This window comes from Tetrao urogallus (assembly GCF_951394365.1).
Source record: "Tetrao urogallus genome assembly, chromosome: 1".
Taxonomy (NCBI): Eukaryota; Metazoa; Chordata; class Aves; order Galliformes; family Phasianidae; genus Tetrao; species Tetrao urogallus.
The window spans coordinates 143,821,550-143,847,406 of record NC_136813.1 but is presented as its reverse complement, the minus strand read 5'-3'; the positions used below and the strand labels follow the sequence as shown (position 1 = coordinate 143,847,406).

Sequence of the window (25,857 nt, the reverse complement as noted above, 5' to 3'; positions counted from 1 at the left end):
AATCATCACACACGTGATGATAAAGGGCACATCCCAAATCCTGAAGGTATTAGCAGGTACAGCTGTGCTGACCACAGAGCTTACTGAATTTCTGAATCTCACAAAAGAAAAAAAAAAATACTTAATATTGCTATAAATTAAAGAATGCTAATAAATCTAATGGGCTGAAATCACCCTGCTATGCAGGCTCCTACCTGCCATCTTCACATTGCTTCTTCAGTGTAACACAGAACATCACAGCACACTTTCCCAGTTGCACCTTCCCTCCCAGCACTCCAGTATAAAGATTATCTCACATAGCACAGGCTCCAATCATAACCACTACCCTCAATGCAGCCTACAAACCCCTACTCCTACTCCCAAGCACCTGATCCTCTGCATACTTATGTTCTGATGGAGGTATCTTCCAGCTCATCTCCTAATTTCGTAACTCTTGTACCCTGCACCATTCACCTCCACCAGGAATTGTGTTGAAGCCTGACAAGCACATAAAGCTCACTCAAGAACCTTTTCCAAAACCCATCCATAAGCACTCTTAAATGGCTCCTCTAGAGGCTCATAACCTTTATGATTTTGCCTTTGATATTAAAGATCTGAGAGTATCCCCATTAGATCCCCTCCATCTTACTAGATATATGAAGTATAAATTCAGTTGCACATTAGCTGTAACATGTGCTCTATCACTTGAACCACATTAACTAAATGCAATTTGCACACTCCACAGTGGAGCAGCGCACTCTAGCTGGTTGAAGCCCCAAATGATGTGGTGCAAATTAACACTTATTTTACAGATACCCAATTACCACACAAAATTCAAGTTTACTATAAAATAATTTATTAAGACACCATACACAGCTTAAGCAGCAAGCATATATACATGCACATGAACACTACTGACTACCCTACTCAGGGACTCTAGCTCTTTTGACTTTGGCCTTCCTCACCTCTTCAATCAGATCTTTCAAGTACTGGATTTCCTTACTCAAGGAATCTGCTTTCTCTTTCAGGGCCTGATTTTTCTGTTCCAAATCTCTGCACTCCCCTGACAGTGCCTCCTGTTCTGCCCTCTTTTTTTGCCGGTAACGTGTGGCAGCTGTCTTATTTTGCTCCATCTTCTTCAGTTTCTTATCTATTTTCTTTTCTCCTTTCACCTTTGCTGACACTACCTTCTCAGCAGGGTGGTCATATGGTTTGGACCGCACAGAGCCACAGGTGGCATCTGCAGGGAACTGGTTGTCATTGGGGGATCCAAGTGAATTGGTAGGACTATGCTGGGGCGTTCCCAAATAAGAGTCTGGGCTCATGCATATTCCACTATCATCAGAATGGTTCTCCTCCTCTTTCTCTGACTTGGTGATCACTACCAGAAAGGTGGGGCCCTCCTGTTTCCTTTCACCTTCCAGAACATCCACTTCACTACCTAGTTCTAAACTAAATGAATGGTCTGGAACAGAAGTCAGAGACTCTGGGGAGAGGGGAAAAGACCAGAGGGAAGCTAAAGGGGCCATGGGATCTGCTCCAATTGGAGATTCAGGGAGACTGGTGATTAGATCAGGTATGAGTGGAGGTTCTTTGTTGTGAAATTCCTGGGTGGTAGGGTTAAATAGAAGATCACACGTGTCTTCCAACGTGGCCATCAGCTCGTCTGGTGAGACGGTGGCTTCCAGATGTTCCATTCCTAACAGGGCATCAAAATCAAATTCCTTCAGATCCATCTTCTCCACCATCCACTCCATGCCAGAGAAGGCATCCTCTAAACAAGAGAGAAAAGAAATGCATATTTTTTCAGTGAGCTAATAAAGTAAGCTTCTAGAAGGTACCTAAAAAAAAAAAACCCTAACTTGTTACACCTTCCCCCATTCTTTTTAATGGTACAAAAGATTAACCAGAACTTCAGCCCACCATGAGGGGGGAGTACTGCATGATACAATGTAGCTGTCAGCAGTTATGACATTCCATCCCTCTTACTCTCAACTCTGTACGGACACAGGGCTATTTGAAACACACGACCACACTTGTTTCTTGTGACCTCTTCCAGGGAAGGCTACTTTAACAGCTGACATGTTATTAAAAGGGCAACACAAGTGTCATTTTCCCACAGGCCAGTCTAGTAACTAGCCATTTGCTATTGTGTAATCAGTGTTGTATGGATGCTTTCCAGGCCTGAGTACACACCTGATGTTACCTCTACATTTAGAGAACTTGCACAGTAGGCACACTTTGAACAGGAGGGTTACATTGTTTATTATGTGCCATCACCACAAATGTATTTTCTCCACATGAATTAGTGCCTTACCCTGGCTGCTATCTATGGTGTTGCCTAAACTGTCCACAGCGAGCCAATTGGAGGAGACTGCCTTAGCCTTGTCGCTGGAGAACCCATGCGAACCGAGGGGCACGGCCACCTCCAGGTAGTCATCGAGGAGTCCCAGACTTTCCTCAGCCACCGAACACGGCTGGCTGAAGGGGGAGGACTCCCCCAACAGCATCTCGTTGTTCAAGAGGCTCATCTTGGTCAGGTTTTAGTGCTTTGACGTCAAAGGATGTAGACAAGGAGAAGGTCTTTCTGTCGACTACAGCAGTGCTGCTGTGCGGTGCCTTGAAAAACCTGTAAGACAGACGTTTTTTCCACACACATCAGTAGTTGTTCTACTGGAATAACAGCCTTCACAGTAAGACACAGCATGCAGGGAGAGTGGTGGTACACCAGACATTTTCCAAGCTGCTTGCCTTTAACTTTTTTTTTTTTTTAATTTATTTCTTTTTTAAAGGCTCTTCTATTCCCATCCCCAGCAGAGCAGAACCAGCTCCGCGCTGCCCACGCCCCGCCCACCGCGCCCTGACTCACGCCCACGCCGCAGCCATTTCGCGATCCGACGCCTCCCGCTCCCCACCCGGCCCCGCCGCCATTTTGTGCCGTGCCACGTTTCCACCTCGTGTCGCTGGGACCGCCATCAACGCCGGGGGAGAAGGGGGAGGGTGACAGGACGGAAGGACAGGGCACCTTTCTATGCTGACTTATGGAGCAGGGGGATTCGGTTGAGAAACGCCGTGAGAGGCTCACATCCTTCTATCAGGCTGGTTTCACACCATCCCCTCCAGCGCTGCGGCATTAGGGATCCACTCGTACCTCAATGCCCGCTCGCTGGAAGCCCCGCCATCTGCTATTCCCAATGCCCCTCTACGAAGGCATTCCCCTGCACGACTACGACACCCGCATAGGGAGCTAATATTCACAAAAACCTTACAAACTGGAAAAGCTCCAAGCTTTCAGGATGTGGGTTTTTCTAAAATATAGGGTATTACGGCTCGCTTTTCCTCTTAAAGTGTCACTTCCTGCCGTTTCTGTCACCCCCAAGAAGGCTTTTAGCCCCCACCCCCAACCTATTGCCCAGACAGCTTCTCCTCTGGGGGTTCGTTTCGCACCGCAGAACCCCGCTTTAGGAACCGGGGGAAGGGAAAGGTGCCACACAGCGTGCGCTCCCCACACGCGCTACTCACGCCATGGTTGCAGATGCCGGGGATGTGCCGAGGCCGCCGCCGCTGCTGCTGCGCCCGCTGCACTGGCCGATGCCGCCGCTGGCCCTGCCGCCCTTAGAGAGCCATGGCGGCTGGGGTGGAGGAAGTGTTCCGGTCAGCGCCGCGCGAAGACGTGCTGCGCACGGCCACTACCACAACCTGTCAGCTCAGCTAAGGGCACACAATGAGGTGGCACAGCGCGCGCTCCGCCCTTATATCCGACCGCGCTAAGCAGAACGAGATCCGGCCTGATGTGTCCTTCCGCTCTTCGTCACCTGCCTCTCGTCAGCGCCCTTCGGTCTGTAACTTCTGGCCTGGGTTTCTCTCGTTCCAACCTGTTTCGGATTAACCATAAAAGCTGACAACAATAACTTTCCCCCCGTCGTGAGCTGATAGACAGAGGGACTATATAGTGTTCCTCCGCGCGGACACCTCCCAGCCGAGAAGCGCGGTCACGTGATGAAGCAGCTGAGGACGTTCCTCCCGCCCGCCGGCGAGCGCTGGGGGATTTGGGGGGGGGCTCCTGCTCCTGCCCGCCAACAAAGCCAGGGCGCTCCGGCGCTGATTGGCTGGCGGCGTGGTATTCATGTGCACTCTGAGCCGCCATTGGCTGAGGCCCGAAAGAGGCCAGATGGTGAGGCGAGATGCACGGAGGACAAGGAGAGGTAAAATGGCGGCTGGAGCGGAAGGGTTTGGTGCCTCGTGTTTCTGTGGCCTGACCTCCCTCAAGCACCGCGTCTGCTTTGTTCCTAGCAGCTTCTTACGTCCTCCACACGAAGTCCTGTCCTCCCTCCAAGCACTGTTCTTTCTGCACTCTTAACAGCCCCGCTGGACAAAGCCCAGCAGAATTGAGGGCAGAAGTTTGCTGAGGAGAGTCACTGCTCCCTCAGATAAGTGGGTGCCTCCCTGCCTGCTACCTGCTCCTCAGAGATAGGACTGTGTGGGGCATTGGCTGAGTTTTTGTGTCCCTGACACTCTGCCAGCCTTGTAACTATGGCATAACATTGGCCTGTGGTGGTTTGTGAGGAGACCCAAGGGCAGCCATTACTCAGATGGAGCAGAGCATTAGTGGGTCATCTACACAGTCTCACAGCCTTAGCAAGCAGCCTCACCTTGGGAAGATTTTCAAGCAGTTTGCATTATGTTTTATCTGAGCTAAATCAAACAAGTGAAAAGGCAGCCCTGCAACCTCACCTCTAGCCCAGCCTGTACGTTTCTAGAAGCCCCTCGGGCCCTCAGCTGGTTTTGCTAGCCCTGTATGAAACCCATGGGGAACAGATGGTTTCAGTCCCCTCATGATTCTCTGAGGACACTAAAGCACCATATACAGCTCAGAGTGAGCTAGAAAGGTTGCTACCCATGTACTTTCTCACTACCCAGCCTTTGGTTGCTTTCTCACATTGCCAGCCCTACAGCACACCATCAGCTCTGAAGGTTAATCATAGAATGGCTTAGGTTGGAAGGGACCTTAAAAATCATCAAGCTCCAACCCCCCTCCATGGATCCTTGCTTGCTCAAAACATTATCACCCTGTCGGGCAAACTCCTCTTGGCTCCACTGCAAAAGACTCCTTTGTTTTCCAGTTAGGGTTTGGTAGTATTTGTGTACAGCCATGGCCTTGGCTTAGTTTACACAGGTATAACTGCCTGGAATTCATTAAACAACTCGACTGATAATTCTGGAGGACGGCCATGGCCAGGGAGGGCAGTCATGGCCAGGTTTCTACTTTTAGCAGCAGGATGTCACCATCACCGATACAAATCAGGGTATGTCAGTCCAGCTCTGTAAACTGAACACTGGCTGCTGAGAGAAAAAATGCAATTTTTCCTCCTCACTGTGGTGTTTGTGTGTGTGTTTATTTTGTTTTTGCTTTCCTTGAATAAAGCATCGATTTTGAATGGCTCACTAAGATGGAAGAGGCAGCAGAAAAAAATGTCCTCCAGTGCCAGAAAGCACGCTAGCAACTGAGTGATCTCAGATGACTGCTCTGATACATGCACCAATGAGCAGGCAGATCTTGCTACAAAGCAAAATTCAGAGGATGGATGCAGCAGCTTACAAAGAAGCTCGGTGGGTGATTGGCTTGGGTGGATGAAAGGCAGCATCTCTGTGTTTGGCTGGCTGAAGGAGGGCTCTCACATCCCTGACACCCAAGTGCAAAGAAAAAGGTGATTGTACCACTGTAATTGTTGTAAAATAAACAGAAATGCTGTACCCACCCAATCTTTCCTCTTGAAATGGTAATTATAGATTTCTGCAGAAAGGACTCTGGGTATGTGTGAGCAAGAATCGTGCAAGCAAAAATGATGTATGTAATAAGGAACTTAACCCAGATCTGCCTGTTTTCTAGCTGCCTGCTTCCCTTTTTATTTTGCAAATGTGGAAATTTGTCTGCGATTTGAGCACCAGACAGGTTTTGTTGTGGTTTTTTTTTTTTTCATCATCCTCAATTCAGGAAGTGAAATCAGGTAACAAAAAGCCAGCCATTTAGTAATAATTAGTGTTATTTCTCCCCTTTTCCTGAAAGAGACTGCAGAATTATCGTTGTTACATAATTTAATGAGACACATCTCTAATTCCATTACGAAACACGTCTCTGCTTTTGCAGATATTACATCAGAGGTTTCTCCTTTGAGGTTTGAGTTTTGTGACTGAGCTAGAAGATAATTCTTCAAGCCTAAATAACAATTCCTTAGGATTTTTTGTGCAAATAAAACAGCAAATATTTTCTCAGCAGAGAACTACTAGCTAGCCACTAACTCAAACGTTCCTTTTTCAATACCACAGAATATATTTGTGGCTTAGATGTGTGGAGAGAAGCCTGATAGCTCTGAAGAAAATTGAATTTGCAGCACAAAAAGATGGCTTCTGAGTGAAGATTAGTGTGTGTGCACGGTCAATAAACTCCTGATGACACGTTAACAGCTTTAGCTCTGCTGATGTTATTTTTCTGCCTTAGGCATGGTATCTCAGCAGAGAGCTCCTGCGATAAGTCGGATCCATTCCTATCCAGAAGCTGGGGGCCAGCTGCAGGCAAGAGGAGATGCTCATGCAGAGCTCACAGCAGGATAGAGGCCAAAATGACCTTGCTGGGGAGTGACGAAATTCTCGGATGTATACAGCACTGCAGAAAGCACCAGGAGGTAAACTGATTCTCCTCCATTCACCCTTCTTTTTCATTAAGATGGAAAGTCAATATATGAACTTGCTTTTTTTTTTCTGTCTGTCCTTCTTTCTGTCTGTCTATCTTTCATCTTAACGTTGCGAAGGAAAAGAGTTTTTCTTTTATCAATAAATATACGGGAGATAAACATGCTGTATGCTGTGTTATTAAATACACAAAGGGAAGACGTAAATGTTTCCATAGTAACATCTCTTTGCACAGTCTGGCTGGCCTGTATATGACGCTCAGGGACTGTCAAGGGGGGGAGGCACTTGTGGTGTTGCATAGCGGGGAGTGAGGAGGGGGCTGTGAGGGATATGCATTACCAGGGCCAGGAAAATAACCACCAACAGTAATGCAGATTGAGATGCTGGCCCCTTCCTGGAATGCTGGGGCAGCCAGGAGGGTTTGCAGGCCCCATGGTGGCTCTGTCAGAGTGCTTTGGGCTCCTGCAGGGTCTCACACCCCAGGGGGGGTCCTTGTGATAATTTCTGTCCTTTGAAGCTGCCATTCATAGGCGGGACAACAGGAAACAAACCCCAGGCATTCAGCCTAACTCTGCACTTCAGTGAGCAAAGAATTTCCAGACACCAGGAGGAAATTTTCCTGCAGAGATTGTTGAGGGAAACATGAAGATGGATTGAGGCAAAGTGCTTATAAAGTCTGAGCAATTTTGAGGGAGAATTACCTACAGTCTCTGCAGCTCAGGGTAATTTGCAGTGCTTGGTTGCTTCTCCCCTCATGCGGCACAAACGGATAACCGGAGAATTGGTTCTGCCAGATCCCTGTTGTAAGCTCTTTAAGGATTGCTTTATAGACCTTCCATTTTAAAACCGGGTGGAGAGATGAATATGTGTGATTAAAGATCGAGCTGGGAGGTATTAGTGTCCATTTTTTATTATGTACAAACAAGAAATAAGTTAGCCATATGCTGTGCCTCATTTGTTTTGGACTGGTGCACCAAATAGAATCTCTAATAAATCATTCATTGCTTACCCACCCCCTCAGTTTCTTATGTTTCCATCCTGATATGTAAATATCACTGACATTTGAAAGGAGACTAATAAAAAAAAAAAGGATTAAATCTGCAATTTACATTTGCAACTTGCAGTTCAATAATTTCAGACAGATATGGAAACACTCCTGGTTGTCCACCTACATTTTTCTTGCTGAGCAAAAGCAGGCATGCCAAGCACATGCTGATAGCTCACAAAATACATCTCTCCAGAGGCTCAGTTACTCAGAGCTGGACAGGCTGTGGCCAGCTGCCATGAGGAAAAACATTGTGCAAATCCAGTCAGAGGGAGGTGAGATTTAACTTGTAACTTGCCCAAGCATGAATTTCCTGAGCAAAGCTACAACGGGTTGAAAATGATGTTTAGCAAAAAATATGTGTGAAGGGGGAGGGAGCTGACTTTTGTTTGGAGCATCCGGGGATTTGGGGGTTTTCTCATCTTCCAGCCGTATTTTATTATGATGAAAGGACTTGAGGGTCGAGTATAATCCCTTGTGTGTATTAACACACATGGGAACAGTTTAGCACACAAACGAAAGCCTTCCAGTTATACAAACAATAAAAGAACAGAACTGTATCTCATCGGAAACTGCTGTTATTCACCAGGACTCAATTATGCAGACGCAGTGCAGATGTGTGTGCACTCAATGCCCACCGAAGTGAAGGTGCATCAGTAGCAACATCAGCTGGAGACACACATGTGCCAGGTGCCTTGTGCCTTCCTGTGAAACAGGATGAGAAGGAGAGTGGCAATGCAAATTCCTTTTTCTGTTTTTTTAACTTTCCAGGAGTTGAGCTCACTGATCCTTGTGAGTCTCTTCCAACTTGGGATGTTCTGTGATTCTACGATTCTTCTTGTCACTTCAGAGCGTACTGAAAAGCAAAGAAGAAGAACTGCAAACATGTGTACTCTGTTAATGAAATCAAGCAGGATCCTGAGGATATCTTGTATGCATTGAGATCACTTGGTCTCTGCTGCTGGCAGGCAGATTCAGCAGGAACACAGGCATACCAGGCAGCTCAGGTGGAGCTCTTCAACTCACCTGGGGATAAATCAGAGTTGAGGCTGTAGCTCCCTGGATTCAGAGGGAACACTGCAGCCATTATTTTGTAACCCTTCTCTGCTCTGTAAGCAAAAGCTGTTGGCAGCTGGAATTTACCAGCAGACTTTAATCTGTTTCAATATATGTGTTTGTTTATGGGGGAGGAAGGGGAAATTCTTGGCAAATGTTGATGTGTTCAGAATACCAAGTTGATAACCTTTGCCTTTGTGACTCATTTTCCTTCCTAAGGTCTCTGCGCTGGGATATTTGGCAAAGAAAAGATTCTTCCAGAAGTCTGCCCTGCTCCCTCCACTTCCACCTGAGCTGGTGGCTGGCATGGGCAGCCTTCCTTGGCACAGATTCCTCAGGTGTGTTAAGGGGCAACTGACTATGGACAAGCTGGAGAATAGTCCCCCTAAATACTTTGTGGCCAAAGCATTGTCTTGAGTAGGTGTGGTTCCTCAGCCTACTGCCCCTCTTACTCATGCCACTGTGGTGCTTGGTGAGAGAGCTTTGTAATGCTGCCAGCAGGAAAATGTTTCTGAGCTTGACTTTTGTGAGAGTTCTGTCTGAGGAATCAGCAGCGGCAACCCACCTCTGCTCTTTCAGCATTCAGAGGGTGAGAACTTTCCTGGGATTGTGACAAAGGTGGACGTCTCCTCTGGGTCTGAGGCAATGTAGGCACTGTTCAGGAAAGTAACATCTGAATGTCTTGGTCGGGAATTCTCAGTGACACTGATCTGCAAACTCAATACTTACCAGAAAAGTGAGTCTCCCTGAGGCAGTGCAGACTCCATCTGACCATAAAAGGGCTGAGTTTGTCTGAAGCCACATGGGTTTGGGAGGACATCGTGCCCACAACACCATACATCTTCCTTTGCAGTGCATAGTGATGAAGATGGATCATTCTTCCTACTTTCTCTTTTATGCAAGAAAGCAATTAGTTTTTTGTTTTTCTTTTTTCTTTTTTTAAGAGGGTTCTTAGTACACATCACTAGTTCGTCGTTCAATAAAAGGCACTGTCCTAGGTGCTTCCTGCTGTCCCTTTGTGGTGATTTGGGAATTAAGGGAAGATTTGTGCCTTGGTCACGCGCTTGCCTCAGCAAAACCCAACCTCCACTTGAATGTCAGGAAGCTGGGAGCCCAGCCAACACTCTCTGACAAGCAACGTGGGAGTCCAGTTCTGTGAGATTACTGCATCTTCTCTTATCTTTGCTTCTGCATATCTCAGGCCTTCTGACAGCATATCACCACTGCTATAAACAACCAGGAGCCTGAACATAATTCAGCTGATATTATCTAGGTAGCTGCTGGTAGTTATGTCCGAGGCCATAACTAACCACCACGCTAAATAAATTCAAGAATTAGAAGACAAAAATGTCTCTTTGCCATATTCCTTCCAGGAATGATTGCTTCTTGCCTTTCAAAGGTGGTGAGGAGCCTGCCTACAGTGCATTGTGAATTTTGACAAAATGTCTGGCACGGGACCAGGTAAAGAGACAATTTGCTCTTTTACTCAGAACTCCATCATTTGCCATCTGTGCCCTTGTGTCTGTTGCCTACAACACTCATGTCCTTCGCACTGCTGAGCAGAATGAGACAAGAAAGCCTTAGAGGACTGGGATCATTGCAGTGGGATGTCTAACAGGATAGTATGTCACTGCTGCCTTTGCCTCTGTGGAATGGCAATGATTCTACCATGAGAGACACGGGTAGGGGTGGGCTTAAAATCTTTAAAAAAAAAAAACAAAACAGAAAACTCATGGAAGCAACTTCTGCTCGTTATTTAGATGAAGAAGCCTTTTCATGAGGAATGTGGATAGAATTTATATACATACATATATATATTTATGTAATTTCCCCTGAGAAGTTTAGCCCTGAGTTTGAAAAGACAGATCAAATTTCTACTTAGCTACTGGAGCCAGGGAAACTGAACCAGCAAAATAAAAAGTCATTTGCCTTTTAGTGTGCTTAAAGTGATTGTGTTCACAACTCATTACTGAATGAGTACATTGGAAAGCTTAAGATGGAGAAAAGTTTGAGTTCCATATGCCAGACTCCTCTCTCCTGCTATCCATAAAATGACAAGAATACTTTCTATAAATGGCATGACTTCAAGATCTCTGCTTTACCCTTTGGTCTGACCAGTCTCTTCAGTCTCACCATTTGCAAGGTTATTGCACAGGATCATATACTATAAAGATATTATTAGCCTGCTCACCACCCCATTTCTGGATCAGTGACTTGTGACTAACGCTGTCCTTCTCAGAGTATGCTAATAAAACTGCTACACCATGCTATCAATTGTGTAGAGAACATATTTGTTGCACAACAACTATTTTAAGGTTTTGTATCTTTTGAATTTTTAAATGTAAGCTTGGCTACATTCATTTCCAGGCCAGGACTGTGCTTATTTAACAAGGTATGCTCTCATAAGCTGCTTGTTCATTAGGCTAAGAACAAAAGAGAACCAGAGCATTTGCAGAAAGCCATTTGTGCTGTTCTTTGCAGCAACCTTTTGCATACATGAAATAATTACCATGACTCCACTCAATTATTTCTGCTCTCCATTAAACAAACCCTATCTTTTGATCTCACTGTGCATGCTGGGACAACTTTTATGCAAAAGTGCAAACTACTACATACATTAAATATGGATTGCAAGCCCTAAGCTTTCCAAGGGCATTAATGTGAGGGGTGTCATAGCTGGCACAGCTTCCAAAGAGCAGCTTCTATTAGCTGTTCCCATAAGAGACCATATGATGTGAAATATGCTTGATCTCACCTGATCTGTTTCTATCATGGAACAGATTAAAGGAGAAAAAAAAAAAAAAAAAGACAAGGGGTATCAGGAAGAATAATGCTAGAGATGGAGACTCCCTTTCTAATACAACATATCCTCCATGCTAGTTAAATGGTAATTGCTTAGCCCTCATTAAAACAATTCTCACAGGATGTCTTTACCCTAGCATGTCTTTTGAGAATTAAGGAGCAGGGATTCATCAGAAGTGGCATCACTTCATGTTTCTCTTTATGTCAAACACTTCCCCCACCTCCCAAAGCAGACACATAAAACTGGGGCTCGCTGCGTACCAGAGCTATAGCAGATTCCTCACTGCCCCAAGGCTGATGCTTGGATAAGAGAGGAGCACACTTGGGCATGTAGAAACAAAGGTGTCACTGAGCCAAGGGCAGGGAAAGGCTGTGCAGGAAAGGCAATATTAAAAGATGCACAGAAGCCTGTGAAGTCTGGAGAATCACATGAAGCGTGGGTGCCTGCCCAGGCGTGTGAGCTGTCAGAGAAAGGAGGAAAGGCAGAGAGCCATCATTATCTTGTGACTGGTGCAAGCACTGACAGGAGCGAACGCGCTGCAGCGCCAACCCACTTGTTTTGAAGGCAGCCACAGAGCGCCCCAAGCTGTAAAGGGAAAGCAGTGAATCAGCAAGGGGCACGACAGTCCACTGAACGGCGTGGTGCAGAAAGCTGACAGCAGAAAGGTGACGCCCCTCCACTCCTTTGTTTATAAACACATCGGAGACAATCAGGTTACTGTGGAAAGTCATTTTATTTCAGAATTTCACACACTCTGTCACATGCACTTGAGACTTTCTCCCTTACAAGTCCACAGCCTCCAGACCTAGGAGCAACGGGGCATCATCTCTTTACTGCACACTGCAAGTACCCACACACAGAGTGCGGGTCGAGAGGCAGCAAGCAGCCTCTTGGTTCAGTAATTGCTTCTGAACACTTTAAAATAAATTCATCCAAGCCGAAAGATTAGTGGTGAAGCTCAGCAGCAGTGAAAAGCCACTGCTGAGCGAGTTGGTCCTTGCCCCGCACGTACAGGGAACCAGATGACAATCTCGTGAGAAGCTTGTGGAAGCTAAGCTACAGCTGAACACACCAAGGCATTCCAGGAGCCCAGACAGCAAGCAGGCAATGCACGCTCTGAGCCCCTTACAATCAATTTGTCTCTGAGCTGCTCTGCCAGGAAGGTGGCCAAGAGCTGCCCTTTTCACATTCGTCTTTCCTGCTCTGTGCTACAGCTCCGATGAGAAAGGAGCCAACCTGTGATTCAGCCCTCCTGGCTGTATATAAACATATGCACCCAATGTAACACTGAAAGGTGCTGATTCAAAAGACTTTGCAACAACCCATTTGTCCGCAAGCTTCATACAACTTTACTGTAAATTTCCTGCATAGTTGCTCTGCTCCTTCTTCCCTGTCTTTATCACCCCTTCCACTCGACCCTGCTCCTGAAACACTCCTCATTGCAAGTGTCCCTGTGACCCATTACATCTTTGGCCTTTGCTGAGACTGCCACTGCCAGGGCAGCTGCTGCCCATGGTGGTGGTTGTCCGTAGGAGGGGAGCTTCTGCCTCCCAGGAACAGGCTTGTGGCTAGCTCAGAACAGGGTAAAACTGAAGGGAAGAAACGACAGACGTGATTCAAGTGAAGTGGAGAAAAGTCTACAGAAAAAGCAAAAAGGCAGCTTCAGTCTCCATTTGATACACAAATTGAGCTCAATAGCAGCAAGAAATGGCCATAAAATATTAATTCATTAGGTTGCCAGGAAGAAGTAAAAGCATTCATGTGAAAAATTCCATATACAGATATGTAAGTGGCAACTGTTCTTAAGCAGCTCAGACAGTGGCTTCCTCCTGCTTACGTCTCACCTTTGCAATTATAGTCTCTATCATTCCAAACCATGCTGCTGCTCAGTTCCACATGAAGACCATGGCATTGGATTCAGCACCGAGTGATGGTGAGATCACACTGAATAAATGAACAGAAGGGGAACGCCTGACAACCCCGATACGTTAATATTTTTCCTGACCTTCAAGTAATGAGAAGAAAGGGGAATTTCCCCAGACAGCCTGTGGGCTCCAAGTCTTATCCATCTGCTTTTAGGGAAGGAAGGCTGACAGAAAAGCAGTGGAGGGCAGGGAAAAGTGGGTGTAATCTGGGAACCAGAGTGAAGAGCAATCAACACCTGAGCAACAGTGACTGCTGCACAACATACGAAACACAAAATCATACAAACGGAATTTGTTTACCTTTTAGAGACTACAGACTTTATATATATATACACACACACACACTTTAAAAAGTATGCATCTGGCAGTCTAGAAAATACCTGTAACCTAAGGATTAAATAATTTAAAATGCATCGTCATGTTATCACTGTATACAGAATACTATCTGACACACTGTCTAAAATGGACGGATCGTCCGTGAAAGATGCTCCTACCCTCATCTCACCAGCACTGCCTCTAAAAAGAAAACAAGGGGTAAAGACTCTCCTCCCCGGTTCCACTCCTGAAACTCACCTTGAAACTTCCCTGTCAAAGGGAAGTCCTGTGAGGAAGGGAGGAGAAAAGGATACCTGCTCCCTCTGAACTCTGCCTCCTTGGCTAGGGAGGCTGGACAGCAACAGGAAAAAAAGGTACTAAAGATGGGTTATGTTTCTATAACACTGGCTGTGCTTATCATTTGATATGCATAACCCCAGACTCAGGAGGGCTTCCACTCTTTAAAGATAGGAGGCCAAAAGACGGACAGCAGCACAGAGTACATGCAGCTAGTGTAAGAGATACCCACAGTGCATCAGCTGCCCCTGAAAGCCACACCACAGTCCAGCAGTGGATGAGAGGACAGCCAAGGGAGAATGGCCTGATAGCAGAGGTGAACAGGAGTGGGCAGAAGCGCATGATCAATAGGTCCAACCACACAGAGTGGGAAGGTGTGCCCTCACCAGCTTTCTAATGGTAACTGTAAACTGCGAACACTGGAAAGTCAACACATGGCAATGAGGAAGGGGAAACTGCCTCACCTCTGAGGTGCCAGGGGAGAGAACTAAAGCACACAGTGAGAGCAAATGGCAATGACAGTTCCTTTCTAAATGCCAACTCTGCGTATGAATAATAACATCAGCATATGGAACAGACCCTCTCTGATGACATCAGTTTAGCCCTGTCCACCCTCGCCAACTTACAGCTGGTGAGAATCTGGCTTACATGTGCTTACTACAAAACCGTCTGAGGCATAAAGTCCTGCTTCCACCTTCTATAAACCAGAACAGCAAAAAATCCAGAAAAGATGAAAAAATAATCTCTGTTCCCATGTGCACCTCCCACCCATCTTCCATAACCAGCCTCTCCTCCTCTAGGCCAGAGAGACATCTGAGGAGCTGCCTACCTCCCAATTCCCATGGCCATTCCCACCAGCAACACGCAGCAGATCTGGCTAGGCCGGAACAGCAAGCCCTACTCCTTTGGCCTCATCACACAGACACCACAAAAGGCTTCTTCCTCCCTGCAGTAACACCTGTGAGAAGTGCCTATACTGGAAGCTGTTACAACAGACTGGACAAGCCATACTCCTGAATCCAGATGACAAAGGATAAGAAGTCTCTGTAGGAGCCAGAACCAAATATGCATTTTCCTCTTTAAAGAACTATTGCAGTAAATACTGTTAATCATGATGTACTCAGACGTACAACATACAGCCTTAACAAGAACATCTCATTCAGCCTGCTCTGCATGACTTGGTTAAAAAAAAAAAAAAAAAAAAAAGGGGAAAGTGAGAGTGTGGTACAGCAGAGAAAAAGAAATACAAGGACAAAATCTGACCCAAGGAAAAGAAAGGACTTCAGTGCAAGTCTGCTGAATTTGTCACTGGATTCACCAGCCCACTTCCACCTTCTTCAGAACAAAATGGATTCACTGCAGCAAGAAAGACTCACTACAGGGGAAAGAAGTGCATAGTTATGTTGTTGGTTGGGTTTGTTGTTGTTTTGTTTTTGTAGACACTTAAGCATCAGCAAGACTTATGCAGTGATCTTACAGCTGCAATTTAAGCCTCTTTTCCACAGCCAATGGGTACCTGCTGGGGTACAGATGGTGGAAATGGACCAGTAGCACCAAGAAATCCAGCGGGAGCAACAACTCCACAGCAGGAAATAAAAATGAACCAAATGAACCAAAAGTAGATAGTGTGAGAGAGGGGGGGGATGGTGCAGGAAGAGACACATTTCAAAGTCCACCTTGGCTAAATCCTATCAATGTTTCCCCAGTTAAGGCCCCATTACGTCTGGAGTAAAACCTCCGGCTCCGACAGAGAGCTGTAGAGGGTATAGCCCAATTCATCCACTTCTTCTGGGGTAAGCTCTGAAAACAAGTTCACCTTGGGGTTCAGAGCACTCGGGAGGACACCTGCCTCCAAGTAGCGGATCAAGCCCTTCAGCGCTTGCAAGAAGCGATCAGCCAGCATGTCCTGGGACCAGTTGGACTCCTCTTGGGACAGGTGTAGGATGACATTGGTGAGCTGGCTGGCAGTGAGGTGACCCAGGGCTGGGTTCAACTTGCATACCGCTTTGAAGATCTTCAGGCACAAGCAACGGCAGCCAGAATCGCACTGGTCCAGGGCCCTGAGGCGAGCTGTTTCTGCTGGCCGCAGACTCAGTCGCCATAGGTTGTCATTCCGGGCCAGTCGATGGGGTTTGGCCACAAGGACGATGTCACCCAGAGTGAGGGATGGTAGGAAGTCAATAAAAAGACGCCGTTCTGGATCATACTGGACTTCCAGTGTCAAATCTGCTGGGGGAGCTGCTGGACGGATCACGTAATCCAAGAGAGACCCAATTGCTGGCCAGTTGATGGATCCAGCTACAACTTTCTCAAAGGTCTCTGCTACAGCTCTGGGGGAAAGGTAACCTCCTACGACACAGCGGTCCCAGTAGCTGCTCCCACGGGGAAAGTACTCTGGGTTTTCTCGACGCACCAAGTAGAAGCCAGGAATGTTCATGATAGTTTCCTCTCCAGGGATGCACGACCACAAGTTCTGCTCCAGCATCAGAGGCACAATAAGCTGGATATGGTCAGCTGTCACTACCTTTCACAAGAGAGAAAAGTCAGTAAGAACAAGCTTTCTCTCCACACCATTTTATTCACCGCCTTTTGGAATGCCCCCTGTTCAAAGAAACTTGGAATAACGGTTCAGCTGTCTCAGTTTCCTCTCTGTGTGGGATTCACAGCCTCTTGTTGTCAAAAGACACTTTGATAGCTATTTTCTACCATCAATAAGCAACTCCAAGGTATAATACAAGATAAAACTTATGTGGTACTCACTATTTAGATATCTTCAAATACTTCAGGACCTGATGTGGATTACATACAGAAAAAGAATCATTTTATCTTCTATTGCTCTAAGGTGTGAGATGCAGCTGGCGCAAGGCACAGCAATGCCACACAGTAATTTGAAACTGGAGACATTTCTAGACAAGTTTAAGTTGCCATGTTTTAATTATTCCAAGCAAGAGCTAGGTGCTACCCTCACCTTGTCTGCCACATTGATGAGAAAAAGGTCACTAAAGATCTCTTTTCACCAGTGCGATTAAGAGCCCAGATCTAAGTTTCACTTGACACTCAGCACTTCATTTCAGAGCTCTGACTCAAACAAAAAAAAGCGTGCCTCTGAATCACTCACTTTAGCCATGGGCATTTTTCCACTGGGCAGATATGCAGCAGGAACTGCTGTTCAGTCAAGGTCTGTCATGCATTTAATAAAGAAAAAGAAAGAAAAGAAAGGAAAAAAAAAAAAAAGAGTAAGGAAGACCTACATGAATGCAAAGCAGTTCTAAGATAACTATTTTCTATCTGAAAGAAGACAGAAGGAATGGAGAGAAAACAGAGCTGTACTGAAAAAGCAAAAAGAAAAACACAGCTTAAAGGAAAAGGAAAGAACAGCCAGGACAGTCCAGAGAAATGAAAGAGCAAAAATCAAATGCTTTGCAGACAAATTCAGAGCAGCTTGCTCAAGCTTGTCCAAACAGTACTGCAGTAATCAATGCCTGGCTTCACGGTGGGAAACGTGACACCAAGAGCCTTATTACAGAAGAATGTTGTGCTGAGACAGCACTGCCAAGGGGGACGCCTGAAACGCTCCTGTCTCGTCAGCCTGCTGAATAATGACCCATCACGTGGCCCCAGGAATTACCTGCAGATCATCATACAGGCTGCCACTGAGATACATGTCACGCAGGGGCATGTCCGGCAGCTTGGCACGGAGGAAGCTGCGCAGCTCAGCACAGATGTCCACGGCTGCTTGCTTGGCCAGGGCCTGCTCCTCTTTGGGGATAGCTACCTTCCTCCTGTAATAAGCAAACAGCTTTTCTTGCAGAGACAGACGAAGGCGGGATTTTTTCAGCTCCACTTGGCTCCTCTTGGCAGATTGCTTGGGTTTTGTGGGTCGGAAGAAGTCTGCGAGACAGAAGGAAAACTGTTGATTGTCTGTAGCGTTTCACTGTGTAGCGATCTGCAGAAGCACCTCACCTAGATCTCAAAAAAGCTTACAGCAGACATTTTGCAAGCTTTACACAGGTATCAGTCAAAAGAAGAGTACTGAGAATCTTCAAGAACGTTAATGGCTATGTGGACAGTTTCTTAGCTACGTTTCATCAAAAATTCAGCACTGTTAGCTGTTCAGCTGCTTTGAACATGATGCCAGACCAATAGATCACCAAACACCCTGAACAACCATCACTACATTTTTAACATTATAATGGATTTTTACAACACATTTGCTAAAGCCATTTGTAACCGGGGTAAGAGATCTGAGATCACACCATTAGGAAAAAAGCAGTCATCAGGTTTCTGATCATCATATGTGAGAATTGTAAGGTAAACGGTAAAATGATGGATTTTGGAGCCAGTAGAGCTCAGGCAATCATGGCCTTAATTGGAAACCTCCTCAAATTTTAACTGAATGAAGAGCTCAGAGCATGCTCTTATGTGTGTAACAGCATCATAACACTTTACATTGCTGCTTAAATTATAACGCAACGTCTAATCTACACTTTTTCTCTAATGCCCTCTTTTTCAGGCTGGTTTCCTTAAGGAATGAGCTGGGCATCCCTCTATCTCTCTCAGAGTACTCTTAGCACAGACCTGGACTTTCAGAAGTCATTAATAAGAATTAAGGAAGAATTACAGATCTGGGGGATCCTAAGCCTTTGGAAGGGCTGTGGAACTTAAGAGTGCAGGAGAATCTCCCAAATCAGTGGCACTGTTAAGGCAAGCAGCTGTCACACACTTGTTCGGAAACAGGCACGTGGCCACCTCACATCCCATACAGAATGGCTGACCAAACAACACACAGATCCAGCTTGCTCAGCCTCAGCTGCTGCTGTCTTTTGTCTCACTGGAGTCTTTTGGACAGATCTCAAAATCTGTGTGACCAGGAAGTAACCCACAAAACCACAAAGTCATTTTATTGACTATTCATGAAACAACTTATTTTTTTCACCTTGCGTTTTAATTTATTTTTAAGCCAAATACGTGAGATAGTCTTAATAAGTATTTTGGGCCCCAATCTTCATCTTTGGTGGGTCCAATCAAATGGTCTTTATTCCCCTTTAACAAAGCTGTCTAGTTGTTTAATACTTCCTCAGCAGAAAATCTATTGCCATCCCATAGCTGAATTTCTTGTAGAACCTGGGAAGTTAAAGCTTGATTGTTATTTTGCTGTTTCAAAGTCAGCCTAATAACATCCCCCACTTTTTTTTTGTCTCAAATCTAAGTGTAAAACTCCCAAAATCTCCTAAAATTAAACTAGTGAGAAACAACAAACTAACACAAAAATTCACATTAATAAACACTTAAGGATTGAATTGCTTATCACTGCACTTGGAAAGACAACTGCCCAGTGCCTTTTTACAGCTCGATGAAGACTAGCTTAGTGATAAGCAGCACTAAAAAGGCCAAAAGTGTTACAGAAATTATTAGAAAGATCATAGAAATAACATGGAAAATAAATGACTAGCATAGTCAAGCTCAAAGAGCGGAGATTTAGGTTAGATATAAGGAAAAAGTCTGGTGAGGCACTGGAACAGGTTAGCTAGTGACACGGTTGATGCCCCATCCCTGGAGGCTTTCAAGGCCAGGCTGGATCAGTCCCTGGGCAACCTGAACTAGCTGTGGATGCCCCTGTTAATTGCAGGAGAGTTGGACTAGATGGTGTTCAGAAGTCCCATCCAACTCTAAGGATTCTGTGATTCTAAGATTCGCCACTAAGTATTCTTAAGAAGAGGCAAATGAATTGGAAAGGACCAAAGAAAAGCAACAAAGAGTTTCAAAGAAAAGTCTGAAGGAGAATAAATTCAAGTCCATGAAATGAAAGAAATAAGAAATGCCAATAAGAGATGACTATTACTCACTAATTCCCAATCTGATTTCTAATCCTGGAAGCTAACAATAGATCAACTTAAACAAAAGCATCCAAATACTAGGATAGAGAGAGCATTCTCTTCTTCCATATTCCTTTAAAGGATTAACAGGGTAGACAGGCCAAGATGATTCAGCAACACAGAAATGCCACACTGCTCTGTACCTGTGGCCGTGGCCGAAGTGTCAGTGGGAAGGGTCTGCAGGGAGCGGCTGAGATTAGTCTTCATGTCCTGGCTCAGTAAACGTGAGGAGGATCCCAACCAGTTTGGCTCTTCCCAGCTTCTCTTTCCTGACTGGTTCAAGCGAGTGGGGCTGCTGGGAGCACTGATTGCACGGTCATACATCTAAAGGAACATCACCAGGCACAGTTTCAGTCGATAAGGGCCCAGTGTTTTTGCGTTCTTCCCCATCTAATGCCAACATCCCGTGTCCTTTCACTTCTCTCCCCACATCACCAGCTCACCCGTTTGACAGCCAGCGTGGCAATGCCCAGCATCGCAGCTCCACCCACGCCCAGCACCAGCCGGGCGTTGGACAGCACAAAGTCGATGGCTGTGCCAATGCCATTGTCGTCCTTTTTGCCTTTGCGCGGCCCAGCGCCTGCCATCTCACCTGGAAGGGAGCATCAAACAAATGGGTCACAACAAGGTAACTCTAGCTGGTGCTTTTCAGCCGGAGCACAGCCATTTTACACCAATTTATCTTCTCGTCCTCCGTCTAAGGCCTGCAACTTTGCTCATAGATATGGCTACACAGACTGCCAACCTCTTGTCATTGATGAAATCTCAAGAGCCTCAGAGTATCCACTCTCAGACTTATTTCTGACAACAATTGGTACCAGGTATTTCAAAGACATCCAGGAGTCGGCACTGCAAACCACAGTGCACCACAAAGGGAACAACTCCTCGCTTCCACCTGATATTTACTTCTGCCCTCAAGGCTGCTGGGTTTGGTTTTTATACAAGCCCTGTATAACACAAATGTTAATGTTCTCTTATGTATGCACTTTGTTTTTGTTTTTTTTCCAAATCCCATTTAACCTCTGACCTTTATGTTTAAACTCAGAGAGATTCCATGGTCAACCACACATGCAAAATGCATTTTGCCACTGCTCTGCACATGGGTGGATTGAAACTGAAAGAAAACACCAGAAAACTCTCCAAGTTTGATTTAAGATTACATTTCTAAGGTAAAGGCACCTGACGGATCAGAGACTGAGTGAACTTATGTATTTTCTAAAGTGAAGTTACTGCTTAAAAATGAACGTGCCTACCTCATCTGATCAGGAAACCAGGCAATCTTCATCACAAGGCAAAATATAATGTGCTTGCACAAAGTTAACTGCCATGTAACCATGAAGAACAGGGCTATATCAGCATAAGGGACGTACCTGTGACCTAAAGCATTTGTTCAGAGAACAGGAGAGCCCTCCTGGTGTGGCTGTGGAGGCACCTTCTGGCCAATTTCAATGTAGCAGTGGGCAGGAAGCAGTCATCATCCCGCGGTAGGTGAGAGGATTTTAGAAAAAAAGGGCACTGGGGGAGGCAGCAAAGCTCTACACCAGGCCCCCCAGCTTGCTCTGCAGGAAAGCCTGCCCCTTCTCCAGCTGCCTCTCCTTATCCTCCAGCCGCTGCAGCCCCCGGTTCTTGCGAAACTCACGGCGGATGGAAGCCAGGTAGAAATCCCGGTCGGTGTAGCGCAGCCCGCGGCCCTCGCGCAGCAGAGCCCGGTAAAGGGTCAGGACGGCCTGCCGGGACCACGCTGCCATGGGGAACGCCGACCGACCGAAGGCGAGGGGAGGAGCAGGAGGCTGCGGCCACTTCTCCCTTCCCGGAGGGATGTTCCGGAGCTGCCGGGGCCGTCAGATGAGGGCCCCGAGCCCGGCTGCAGCGGAATCGGCGGGGCTCCGAGGCCTGGTCCGGGCAGCCCCCCGGTACCGCTCTATACCGCTGCCGGCCCGACCTCCCGCACGGGCCGGGAGAGGCACCCTGGAGCCTCACGGCAGCCGCATCCTCCAGACGCCGCTCGCGGGGTCACCCAGCAACATGGCGGATCCGCCTCCGGGTCGTGACCCCAGGGCCAGCCAATCCGAGCCGAGGCTCCTAACGGTCTACCCACGGAGGACTTCCGGCCGGAGAGGGAGGCGATGGCGGCGAAGCGCTGCTTCCCCCTGGCGGCGGGGCTCCGCCGTATGGCGAGCGAGAGGGGACACGCGGCGCCGCCAGTGCTCCCCCTGCCGGCAGGGAGGAGCACACCAATCCAGTTCTGCTCCCGGTGGAGACTGGGAACGGCTCACCGCCGGGCTGCTGGCAGGGGCTGTGTCCTTCAGTCGTCTGCCACAGCGGGCAGAGGGCGCGCAGGAAGGGGCTGAGGGGACGGTGGGGAAAGAAGTCCTCAGACCACCGTGCTGGCTCCTCACGTGGGGTCGTGTCACAAAGCAGCCCAGTGTGGCTGCAGCACGCACAGGTGTTGCCCAGGCATGTGGGCTCAAATGTGCCTGAATGCCGTCAAGTGTGGGGAAAAAAGATCACAGAATCATCGAATTGTTAACGCTGGAAAAGACCACTAAAGTCATGGAGTCCAGCCATAAACCCATGCCTTTAATCACTTTAGACTGTGTCGCTGTCAAAGAAGTGAGAAAAGAAGGCTGCGGGGTGACCTCATGGCAGCCTTTCAGTACCTAAAGGGAGCCTACAGACAGGAGGGGAATCAACTCTTCGAAAGGGTAGGTAATAGCAGGACAAGGGGAAATGGTTATAAGTAGAGGGAGGGAAGATTGAGGTTGGATGTCAGGGTGAAGTTCTTTACAGAGAGAGTGGTGAGGTGCTGGAACAGGCTGCCCAGAGAGGCTGTGGATGCCCCGTCCCTGGAGGTGTTCAAGGCCAGGTTGGATGGGGCCCTGGGCAGCCTGGTTTAGTATGAAATGGGGAGGTTGGTGGCCCTGCATGTGGCAGGGGGTTGGAGATTCATGATCCTTGAGGTCCCTTCCAACCCTGGCCATTCTGTGATTCTGTGATTCACTTGGTGCCACATCTGCCGTTTTCTTGGACATCTCCAGGGACACCACCTTCCTGGGCAGCCTGCTCCAGTGCATCAACACTTTTGGAGAAGAAAATTTTCCTCATATCCAATCTGAACCTCCCCTCATACAACTTGAGGCCATTCCCTGCTGTCCTATGGCTGTTACCTGGGAGAAGAGGCAAATCCTCACCATGCCACAACCTCCCTTCAGGCCATTATAGAGAGCAATGAGGTCTCCCCTGAGCTCCTTTTCTCCAGACTGAACAACCCCAGTTCCCTCAGCCACTCCCCACCAGACTCGTGCTCCAGACCCCTCACAGCTCTGCTGCCCTTCTCTAGACACACTCCAGGGTCTCCATGTCTTTCTGGTAGTGAGGGGCCCAGAACTGAACACAGCAACTTGAGGTGCAGCCTCACCAGAGCTGAGTACAGATGGAATGTTTCACTGCAGTGGTCTACCTGACCTGTGTGCACAAGACGAAGGGCTGACTGTGCTTTTGGAAATACTTTTTCTCTGAGGGTACCTTCAGCTGCCCTGGTACTTTTTGCAGAATAATTCATCAAATTCTGAATCTTTACTTCCGTGTCTGGAAATCCCTATGGCCACTGAGGGCATTGGGAGGCAGCTGGCAGAGCTGTGCTCTGCCTGAGGGAATGGAAGGAGCCTCCCAGCAACAAAACCCATCTCCATCCCTTTTTCACCTTTGCCTGCTCTACTACAAACCTATTATAGGGAGCACACATTGTTTCTCCTTCTCCATCTTCTCCCCAAATCCTACCAAAATATAAAATATATCTACATATGCCGTGCCTCCCCTGGGTAAGAGGGTGAGAAAGAGAACAAGCTGTGTGTGGCAGAGGAGAGCCACATCACTTCACACTATCCTTAGCGACACCAGATATGATAGTGATAGAACTGAACGGGAAGAAAACCAGGAGCTCTGGACTGGCTTGGTCTGTGCCAACCTCCTCTTGTTAATTTCCTTTCTGAGATAAACAGCCCCAATCATTTTGATCTCTCTTTGTTAGCGACTTCGCCATGCCCCTAATCAGCCCTTTCCGAGAAAGGCTTGCTTGAACTGCAGACAGTATTCCCAAAGAGGCTACGCTGCTGATTTACATAATAGCATTATCATATTTTCCATATTATTCTCCTCTTCTTCCTTCTGCATGCTAATGTTTTGTGTGTGCTCTTTTCTAACCTGCATCCACTCACAGATTCAGGATTTGTGTGATATTCATACCCTTCCCTAGGCTGCTACAGGCAATCTGGAGCTTCATAATATCTGTGTGGAATTTTTTCTTTCTTTTTTTTTTTTTCTTACTTGGCATTTGACAAGTTAAACCTTGGCAAACACATGTTGTTGCCCATTTGCCGCATTTGCATTTTACTTACAGTTCTTTCTGATCTCCTAAAGAGTCTATAGCTTTGAGTCATCTTTTAAAAATGTTTAGTATATTGCTCATCCTTTTTTTCCAGATCATCTGCTTAGACTCTGAGCTATATGGGACATCAGAGGCAGCCTTCATATTCTCTACCCTTAGCCTTCTGCCAGAATGAACATTGATTTTTGAACTCTCCACTTGAATTCCCCCTTGGGTTGCCACATAAATACTTTGCTGCTCATAACAGCTCTCTGAACAGGTGCACTGATAAGTCCAGTCCCTGAAACTCCAAAGTCTGGATCAAAACTTTCACCTCTACATGTGGCAAATCCCTGATGCAGTACAAATGGGATCAAACTGCTCCAAGATGTGCAGCAGGGTGGGCTTTGAACCAGTGGCACTGTGTTAGGTGATTCCAGCCTTGCTCCCCACGCTCTCCTTCACTCTGAGTCCCAGGCAGAAGATTTCAGACTCTGCTTCCTCTCAGGATCCACCTGCATGTACTATGAAGGCTGAGTGTGAGAGCTAAGTTGCAACCATGGCACAGGAGACTAAAGTACAGCTCCTTGTTTTGAGCCACTTAGAACGTGCCAAATGTGCTGACCTTCCTGGGCAAGGTTGCTTTTAGGGACTTTCAGGGACTTTCTGTCCCTTCTTGCTGTGGAAGCCAAGGACCATGGGCTTCCACAAGCACCCCTCCCCATCCTGGCCCCCTTTGGTTGTGCCTGTTTTAGTGTTTTGTTCTGTTTTTTTCTCCCTGGGCCGCTTGCCAGCTCCTGGGCCCTTCGCCAGCAGCTGCGTGCGTGCGTTGTGAACTCCTCCAGCCGTGCTGCTCCGCCTGCCCCCAACTGCCCCAGCACCCCAGGGCTCGCTGTGCCTGCCACCACTTCACTGCCGTGTGCTCCACGTGTCTGCGTCACATTCATTGTGCCCCTTTGGTCTTGTAGAGTGGGCAGGTGTAAAGGCAGAGTGACGTGCATCCATTGCTTTCCCACTGCTGGACTGCTGACAGCATGCTGGGGTTATGAACTTGAATTCTGCTTGCAGACATTGAAGCAACAGCCCCCTCAGTGCTTCCTAGCCCAGCCTTCTCTTCTGTTGACCCCATGACAAGCAGTACCCCTGCAGCCCTGGCGTAGGATGGACTTGTGCTGCTCTGGCAGGACGCTGACCCCTTGTCCCGCTGCCTGCAGTGCTGCTCAGTGTCTGTCCAGGATGCCCTATCTGCCTTTTGCCTCCCCATGGGCCCTCTGGGAAGGTGGGGTACTCCACAGTGGGCTGAGGGCCCCATGTCTCCAGCCTGCATCCCTGCAAAAAAGCCTTATACTGCAGGCAGAATAGACAGTACACCTTCACTGTACGCTCAGAGAACAATAATGGCTTTTGTTTCCCCCAAATGACGAATTGAGCTTGTGAAATATCAAAGGCAGCATGGGTTACAAGGCACAACAACCCAGGCTGTTACCTGGGCATAAGGCCAGGTA

The 25,857-nt window shown here is 47.2% G+C and overlaps 3 protein-coding genes across 3 annotated transcripts; all 3 read right to left on the bottom strand.

The window, feature by feature from the left end:
• Positions 1 to 818: 818 nt before the first annotated feature.
• On the bottom strand, positions 819 to 2,510 carry ATF4 (activating transcription factor 4; the record flags this gene model as incomplete). The annotated part of the gene is made up of 2 exons (XM_079538860.1): positions 819 to 1,753; positions 2,297 to 2,510. The coding sequence occupies 2 exons, from the start codon at positions 2,508 to 2,510 to the stop codon at positions 903 to 905; spliced, it is 1,065 nt and encodes a 354-aa protein (XP_079394986.1). The 3' UTR covers positions 819 to 902.
• Positions 2,511 to 15,827: 13,317 nt separating this feature from the next.
• On the bottom strand, positions 15,828 to 20,573 carry MIEF1 (mitochondrial elongation factor 1; the record flags this gene model as incomplete). The annotated part of the gene is made up of 4 exons (XM_079546118.1): positions 15,828 to 16,634; positions 17,739 to 18,001; positions 20,130 to 20,310; positions 20,430 to 20,573. The coding sequence occupies 4 exons, from the start codon at positions 20,571 to 20,573 to the stop codon at positions 15,828 to 15,830; spliced, it is 1,395 nt and encodes a 464-aa protein (XP_079402244.1).
• Positions 20,574 to 21,521: 948 nt separating this feature from the next.
• MIURF (mitochondrial elongation factor 1 upstream open reading frame) lies at positions 21,522 to 21,734 on the bottom strand (the record flags this gene model as incomplete). The annotated part of the gene is made up of 1 exon (XM_079546548.1): positions 21,522 to 21,734. One exon carries the CDS (start codon positions 21,732 to 21,734, stop codon positions 21,522 to 21,524), a length of 213 nt encoding a protein of 70 aa, XP_079402674.1.
• Positions 21,735 to 25,857: the final 4,123 nt, after the last annotated feature.